Raw genomic sequence first — 9,194 nt, forward strand, 5'->3', positions numbered from 1 at the left:
ATGCGAAGTTCATTCTAGTTTCGCCACTTCCACTATCTTAATCCTATATTCTTCGCAGTCTGCTGGAGCCACTGGTGCATTTAGAACTTGTTTTATATTATGAGACATTGCTGAGCAGGTATAGCACAGCATTCTGACAAGCTAGTTATCCTGTCGGCCTCTCCGTACAACTTTGCCTGGATTCTTGTTTCATTCCTTCGAGGGCTCGCTTGCGGGGTTTTGCCATCCTATTTCATTTGTCAGTGAGACGAACCAGATAAGCATAAAAGATCACTCTGTGAGCCTCATTTCTACCCCCATGTTTACGCCACTACAAACTTTTTCTGACATGCCTTAGATTCACTGACAGTTGTCTTCTCAATATAGGATGCCAAGAGTCTCCTTTAGGGCCTGCCAAAGAAATTGCACTGAATGACATAGTTTGATGACCGCTCAAAGCGGTGCTCTTTACTGTGTACATTGATCCTCTGCTGCTCTTCTCCGCAAAACCTGAAGATCGACTGCACGCTTGACGTGCTTTTACACTGCTTACGCCTCATCGTAAACTATGCGCCCTACGTTCTGTATCACCTAAAAAAGAACACACATCATCTGAGCAGAATGGAAGCTTCTGTTGAGTACTGTCTCGTTCAGCGCGCGCAACATAACATTCAGCGAGAGATATTTCGCAGTCGTTTGAACACTTTAGGTAGATTCCCCTTCTGTGTGCAGAAAGTGCTTGGACCTTGGTCGTGCCCCAGCAAATAGATATTGGCTTTCGACGTTCTTTGAGGTTTTCTCTTAGACAGTGAATTGATAAATTTCTTGCGAATGGCAGTTAATGTGCATTTTTAATTTCCTCCCTCTTCACATTACCTGTTCATGCTTCTGTAGGACGTGTAGTCTTATGCCCTTTTTTATCATTTTCACAGTGATCCACGGCATTGTTTTGTAAGTGTTTTGCCATTTTATTTAGACTCTCAAGAGTGTTTTGCATTTCTGTCATGTTTTTGTTTTTTCTACCTGTGATTTTGGGATAACTGGCTAAAGGTGTGGTCCAACGGTCAATTTTTCACATATTTAAGAGAAGACCTTGCGTTGTGACCTGGGTTGGAGCAAGCCGCAGATTATTTTTAAAAGTGGCTTCATACTTTAACGCTTCCTAAGCGCCAGTCTTTGAGAAAGGAACAAAATTTAAATTCTGTATTCTGAAATTGTATTATGTGCCGCTAATGGCTTTACTATAAAATTGCACATAGTAAAGTTTTATAGCATTGTAACAACTATTTCCTAGCATAGTTTGATAATCTTGAAATTTCCTACATTTTTGTACTGTGAAGTCAGGTTTCACAATGCAGAAAATAAAGGTATAGCATACAATTCAAGTGAAGCAATGTCGCGAGCGATTGAACAAGTAGCGCTCCCTTGAGTTCCATTTGGTCACAGAATACATGACGTGTATTGCAGAAACTGTAAGCGTCATTTTTGTCACTCGAGAAATATCAGATTCCACTGCAGGGGAAATCAAAAACTTCCATAAACCTAGCTCAAACATCTTGACTGTTGCTGTATAGAATTAAATTTCCGAAAAAGCCCACTAAATAAGAATTAAGGAAGCATCAAGTGTTATGTATAGGGTGTTTTTAGCTGCACCAAATTATTAAAAATTGCCTGTGGCAGATAGTCCAATTCTAGCCTTAGATCCAAATTACTCCACGAGGCGGCTATTACTTCTACGGGAAATCAAAATGCCTTATTGAATGCTTAACGTAATCAAGTTAATTATTTTTAATTACTTATATTACGGCACATATTTCAATCTACCAATTACAGCGGGTGAGTTCGCAAGGAATATCCATTTGCACAAATTATCAGGACTGCACCAGTTTTGAGAAATTAATTTTCAGTGCCCGACGAAGCGCACTGCGTTTCGTTGGACACTGCATAAAACTGCGTTTTCTTTTAAAGATCATTAGGACGCCAATTGATTTCGTTGGACACATTGAAAATTAATATCGTGGTATTGGGGGAGTCCTGAGAATTCGTTCCAAGTGGATAGGTCTTCCAAACTCACCGGCTCTAATTGCTAGGTTGAAATATGTGTCGTAAAGTAATTAATTTAAAAGTTGATAAACTTAATTATGATAATTATTCAATTGGACATTTTGATTACTCGTAGAAGTAATGGCCGCCTCGTCGAATAATTTAGATCATGGGTTAGAACTGTGCTATCTGCCATAGAGAATTTTTAAAAATTGGTGCAGCTAAAGAAAGAGAGAACACCCTGTATATGAATGCACGAAGAAAGCATATGCATGCAAACCTTTTTCGTTGTGGAAGGAAACATTGAGCAGTGGTTTTAAATGATAAAATTACTCCTCGGTCACTAATGACCCATGAGTTGACCGACTAATGACCCACATATTTCCTGTCGAAGCTGAAATACATTGTCGAAAATATTAATGTAGCGCCGCTGCCAGTAAGCAGGTTCACGTACTAGACACCTAAATGAATTAGCTTTTTTATTATTTTTAAGAAGCCTCTGTCAAAGTGAGGGCGTTGCTATTTCCTTTAAACGACGATGACTCCAGAGCTCCTAACCTTAAAGCTTTTTATTCCTGCTCAAATAAATAAAAGCGTAATAAAACATTTTTCAGTAATGATTTTCTTAGGCTTAATATACACGCTTGTGATGAATGGCGAACACACCTTTCTCGTGAACGTGTGCACAGTATTCACGCAATTATCAAACTCCACAGAATCGGCCGTGAATCTGTAGGTGAAGTCATTCCAAGTCCAGGGCTTTGTGGCGCGTGAGAACCAAAGCTCACCCAGCCTACAAGAGAGTGGAGTGCAGTTTTTTGTTATTAGACATAAGTGGACACGAGATGACGGTGTACAGAATTTAAAATATATATATATATATATATATATGCGCGTGCTCCTTACAGATGAATCCACTGTTTGCCCCCTGCGTTTTCTCATTTATTGAAGGCTACATCTTCAAGATTTCTGTCTTTCTGATGGCTGTCCTTGGATGTCCAGCGCACGGAGTTGTGTTGTTCTTGGTTTATGTTTTCTCGTTGTATGGGGGGAAGAGAGCTTGCGTAAAGCAAGCAATCGCAACAAATTAGACAGGACCGTAGGAATGTAGTTTAAAGATGCTAATTGAATGCGGGCTGAAGTGTGCTGCTCCTCCTGCCGGAAACTCGTGCACAGATTAAGCTGAAAAAGAAACCAGTGACATATATGTTTGAATTCTCTGTAAATGGCTGATTTCCTGTATCGTGTATGCCACATTTAGCACAATGGAGTTCAATAGGCGAGCAGCATTCATTTGGAAAACACCTCATAAATAAATAAGCGTGAATATTGGCGAGTGTTTGAATGATTCATCTTGGTTCTCTCTTTCTTTTTATGATGTCAGACGCATCGGCGAAAGGAGAATACGTTGTCTACCTGGCCTTTAGTTGCACCGAAGAAAGGGAAACACTCCTATGTTTAGTAATGAGGAAAGTTGGGCTAGTTGGTTATTATATCATCATGCCTTGCTGGTGAAGCAGCGCACTGACACGGACACAGTGAAGACAAACATTGTCGTCTTTCCTCGTGTGTCTTCACTGTGTCCGTGTCAGTGCGCTGCTTCGCCAGCAAGGTTTGATGACTCCTATGTTTCTCGATAAGTACACTTCATGACTGACCAGTATTGTAATAAGCCCCTGATACCACTAGCTGTCTGGGGCAGTCGTTTTACCATGTTATCTTACCCAGAGGCTAACGGATGAGATGAAGTATTCGTCAACAGGAAGAGACAAGAAGAAACATTGTATTGACTCCGCCCCCCCCCATTTAGTGCCCTTCTAGGGCCTTCAAGTTTGATTGGCTTCCGTAGAGGTAGGCTGACGAGAAATGTTCCACTGTTGACAGCCCCTTCGCCTTGCGGATTTTCGCGTAAATTATTTGTATAATACAAAACGTAAGTGCGATATACCAAAAAGTGTCGCATCCATGATTGTTGCGAGTGGGCGAAAGACTGGAAGCCTAGCGGAACAAAATTACCGAGACAGACGAAAAAACTGTAATTCCACTTTTCTGCCAATTACTGCGAACATTTCAAAGCAGCAATAATGCGTGTTAAGGGTTGGAGGAGGGCGACACAAATTTCTCAATCAAGCAGGACACGTAGTCTATTCGGAGCACCGGGCAAGCCATCATAACCGTGTTTGCTTTGTCTTTACGAAGTGCTGTCTATGCATGTTGCTGCTTGGCTTTGGTGACCTGAAAAAAACCGGCGCATTCAGCGTAACATGTCTGATGGATTATTTCCTAGTAAAATGCCGCGGTAAACCCAGCTTAGCGCTCTCTGTTTTGCTATGCGGCTGGGTTGAAGCTTTCATGCTGACACATGCGCTTTGTTGATACGAAACAGTTAAAGCTCCTTGTATAGCCCTGTTTCTGAGTCTTAACCTTTGTACTCTACTATTTCCTTGGGTGTACAATATGAGTATGTGCAATGTTCTGTTAATAAATAAATAAATAAATAAATAAATAAATAAATAAATAAATAAATAAATAAATAAACTAGTGGGACGAATTTTTGTCTGCCCTGCATACAGCGCATAAAAAGAAAGTCTGCGCCTTTTGAAAGCAAGGTCTTTCACGGTGGCCGCAACAGCCTTTCCAGAATCGCTATATTTACGCAAAATAACCGGAATTATAGAACAACGCTGGCTCGCTTTCGTAAGCACAATGGAGGGTCGTTGGACAACGTGAGCCTACTGTCATATTATACACTCACTGTGGACCTTGCGAGTGTGCTTGCGTGGTCTGTTTATGCACGTCTCGACTGCCGCCAGCGTCAGACACTGATACTTGTATTTTACGTTTTACACACTGACAATACAGTGCTCACCTTGCAGCAGGCTTCTCAAGAAAGGTGTGGTATTTTTATCGCGCGCACTTTTAGTGTTGCGTTGAGCGGGGTAGAAAATAGAGGGCTCGCTTCTGCGATGGCTTTTGCGGGAAAATGTTATCAGCTCAACTGAACAGGCGAGTGTTACTTACTAACCTGCTGAGATTTTTTAGCTCTTTAAATGAAAGTGCGCTTTTTTAGTACGGAATACTGTGGCAAAATGCACTTCTCTTCGTGTATAGTTCCTCAGTTAATATAAACCAACAACAGCTGAATCTGGAAGCGGTAAGTGATTTCTTCATTTGTCATTTTCCTAACAGTGTGAGAACATGCAAGTAATCTATGGCGACAGGGTTGGCGTGCCATAAGCGAATGCTGAAAGAAAAGATCAGACTTACCTCAACACAGCCCGGACGTACTTTGAGTCGGAACACTGCTGGGCGTTGACACATGTGCCCATGGCGGTTTCTGCAGATGTAGGTGCGACACAAGCATTTCATTTGAAATTTGTATTCTCTGTAATCAAAGTTTAATGCCCTGAATTTGCAAATATTATCGTTGGTCATAAGGCACAGAGGAAACGAAAATGTCAGAAACAAAAAATAAATCTTCATTTACTTTTTTTTCAACATCGCAGCATCTTTCTATGCATTCCTCCTTCCTTATCTCTATGACGCAATAAATTTCAAAGCATATTTTTTTTTATATGCTGCCTGTCAAGATCACAGGACTCCTGAAAAGAGTCAGCTATATCGTGCCAATTCAAATAAATTTAGCAAAATTTGAGCAGCACCGAGTGGAACGCACTTGCACGCATGAACTGATGATGACTGCGTGTCGGTTTAATGCTTAATGTTTTCTGTTCCTCCGTAAGATCAAATTGTTTTAGCGCATTGTAACAAAAGCGCCCGCAAAACAGAGTGTATTGGCACTCTTTGGCCATACTTCTCCCATGCGCTATAAAGCTATCGTGTTATTGTCGTCATTATCATCATAACAGCTGTTTAAAATGCGTGAAAATGTATGAACAAAGCAAAGGTGAAATGTGGAGGGGCTCGCTCCTGCAATTTTCGCATAATGCGTTAAAATACTTGCTACGATAGAACCTCAACAAGGTATCCCGGCCACGGCGGCCGCATTTGGGTGGGGGCGAAATGCGAAAACACCCATGTACTTACATTTAGCTGCATGTTAAATAACCCCAATGCTTCAAATTTCCGGAGTCCCCCATAACGGCGTGCCTCATACTCAGAAAGTGGTTTTGGCACGTAAAACACCATAATTTAACCTCAACTAGTTTCTACAGTTTGAATGAACAACATTTTATGGCTGAAATGAAATAGGTCAGCAATTTCATAATTATGCAGCTATTGACTTTTTCCTTAATCTACTAGAATTAGCAATACCTTCGAATTATAAACGTTAATATCTGCGCCAAATAATGGCGAACACGTATAAGAAGTCATGGCTGAGAAACGCAATAATTTTGTCCCGGCACCGTCCCTAAAGCCGATATATGCCATCAGTGGAAGTCGAGTAAGGCCTTGACTTGGGAGAGCTCGTTCATACTTGGTGAGCACGTAGAATGCCACTATTCAGAGATCACGGGGCAGCAAGAAAATCTTTCAGTACTCAAATTTCTCAAAAGGAAGAGGTCTGAACACCGACCAAAGTGTTTTAGAATGGTTATTTACGTTTCGGCTCCCCCACCGGAGCCTTGTTCACAATCTCGTAAATCTCGAAACGTAAATAACTATTTTAAAACATTTTGGTCGGTGTTCAGACCTCATCCTTTTGAGTATGCATCATCCCGACCAGACGGGCTTCCGTCATACTCTCAACTTTACTCAAATTTCTTGACTAAACCTAAAGACAAACACAAATCTGAAGCAATAGTGTACCAGTATTTTTTTTTCTTATTAAGTGCATCAGCAAGTGTTCTGTATTATTTAGGGGTGCTGAGACTTTCTCAAATGAGTAATTTAGGTTGTATATGTCCTACGCTTCTCATTTCTTTTTTTTCAGTTTGTCATCGCGTTTCATCACAGACGCAGTCTAAATAACATAAAGTAGATTATTAGTATAGATTTTGTATGTATGTTGTTTGTTTGCTTTTGCTCGTTTCTGCACACTTTATCAACACACTTTATCTGGTTTTGTTTCATCAGAAATGATAACTTGTAATTATAATCTTGAGATTAAGCTTTCCTGGGTTGATATAACATGATGATGTTGTCCAGTCGTGCGGTATTGCTCGATTACTTGTCGCCAATTTCTTCTCTGCTCTGGTTGTCTTGATATGCGAGTCTTGTGAGCATTTAGAAGCAGCACCGGAAGGGCTGAAAAAAACAACATCTGTAAGTCAGTGCTAGTCCAGTGTGTTTGTGTTCTTCTCTGTATGGGCCAGTCTCCTTGGGTTCTCATCAAACAGGCGTCAGTGGCTAATCTGCGCATGCAAGAGCAGCCTTGCGGACCTCACCGCATATGACGTCCAAGGTGCAACGTGCAACCGAGGGCACGACGTCCACACCGTCGGGTCTTCCCACGTGCTGCTTGAGCAAATCCTTGAACACCACCGAGTGTTCGTTCATGACGGGCAGGAAGTCTTCCAGGATGCGGAAGTGGAATGCGGGCGTCAGCATTCGCCTGCGCGTCTTCCACTTGGCGCCCGTGCTGCAAAGCGGCGAGCATAGTGTCGCGTACGCATCGCACCAGCTCGTGCATGTTCACGTTAACCTTTTTGCTTATCAGAAAACAAAGCAATGCCCTGGATCTAATACAACGCGTTAATTTGCCACTTTTTGGAAGTCGGCAGAGAATGGGAGTCTGCAGATGGAGGCATGGCAGAAAGAGTGACTCAGGTGTTCCGCTGAAAGTTTTGTCTATCAAGTTCTGAGTCAGCACATGTCAAGCCTGCGCGTATGAACCTTCCTCAACTCTAGCTCATATTTGGTCAGTTCGAAAACCTCATTCCATTGGTTTTGCTGGAATTCTACATTCACTTCCATTTTGAACTGCTCAGACCATTGTTCGTGCAAAGAAACAGATCGTCCGAGCAGGCGTGTCGTTCTCCTCCTCTGAAACTATTTTGCACCCGTTGTCCTTAAATCTGTCGACGCTCTACCTTCGCCGAGGAAATCAATAATATACGGCGGAGCCAAACGGGGATCAGTTAGGATGCTCCTTTCTTAATATTCATAAAAGTGATAGCAGCAACATTCTGCTAATCGTTAATGAAGAAGCAAGCTTAACAATAATTTACCTTGTCAGAAGGCCTGTTCCCAACCATGGGTGCAGCCACGTGTACTCGATAGATTTCTGCAGCATGGTAGGGCTGCCGAAAATTGCCTGAGGAAGAAGAAATGAGCAAGACAAATCAATACGATGACATGGTGACCTAGGAGATGACGTGAAGCAATGCGAAGGAGAAACGACTGGACCGGGAATGGACTCATAGTACAAACATACACACAAAAAAAGGAAGTATTGACAGCGATAGCAAAGTTGAGCGCTCGAACTCCTAGGATGGTGTTAGAAATATACGCGGGTGCGGTATGTTAGCGCGACGTAACACCAAATGCAACTACTGCCGGATTGCAATGTGGGCTTGTTGGTAATGCATCTTCAAGGGGAGTATGGTAGCGCGATTCAAAGACGGGACAAGAGAAGACACAAAGGGACACACACAGCGCTGTGTGTGTCCCTTTGTGTCTTCTCTTGTCCCGTCTTTGAATCGCGCTACCATACTCCCCTTGAATACTGCCGGACAGAAGGAACCGTGCCCTTGAAGCTGGCGAGCACCTTACAACGCTTGCATGATGAAGAGCTATGGCGACGGTGTGAACGCACCTAGAGTTTTCGTATATATGCTATCGCAATGAAAGGATCGACGCAGTGATGGCCAACTACAAGTAGCATTTGTGTAAGAGAAGTTTTGTGAAAACTGGCCTATATCCCTGGGGAGTTCATGTAAGTACACTCTAAAAAAGGGTGCAATTTGCTCTTAAAGGGAAGCTGAAAGGTTTTTAAGAACAAGTGAGTGAAGAGCTGTACGTAATGGTTTTCAACCCTCCAAATTCGAATATCTCATCAAAATTGAGCGAAAAAAAGTGCACACAGCTTTTATTTCAACGAAAAATGCAGCAGCAGAATGGGGGCAGCTCGCGCGCTTCGTTTCCGCCTGTGATTGGTCGGGCGCCTCTTGACGTCAACAACGGTGTTCGTCCGGACCGACCGCTCCCCCGACACATGAAGCATTGTGCAAGGTGGTTTGGCGCTGTTGTTTTGCTGATGCAGTAATAGT

General features: G+C 42.4%; 1 protein-coding gene across 1 annotated transcript in view; it reads right to left on the reverse strand.

Moving 5' to 3' along the window:
* The window catches only part of LOC126546903 (uncharacterized), a 50,019-nt gene extending 41,801 nt beyond the window's left edge, over nt 1-8,218 (reverse strand). The window contains exons 1-4 of the mRNA XM_050194622.3: nt 8,154-8,218; nt 7,371-7,564; nt 5,290-5,359; nt 2,689-2,815 (exon numbers count right to left, since the gene is read on the reverse strand). Coding sequence (XP_050050579.3) covers nt 2,689-2,815; nt 5,290-5,359; nt 7,371-7,564; nt 8,154-8,218 — 456 coding nt within the window. The remainder of the gene's footprint in view (nt 1-2,688; nt 2,816-5,289; nt 5,360-7,370; nt 7,565-8,153) is intronic.
* Nucleotides 8,219-9,194: the final 976 nt, after the last annotated feature.

Source organism: Dermacentor andersoni, chromosome 1, assembly GCF_023375885.2.
Source record: "Dermacentor andersoni chromosome 1, qqDerAnde1_hic_scaffold, whole genome shotgun sequence".
Taxonomy (NCBI): domain Eukaryota; kingdom Metazoa; phylum Arthropoda; class Arachnida; order Ixodida; family Ixodidae; genus Dermacentor; species Dermacentor andersoni.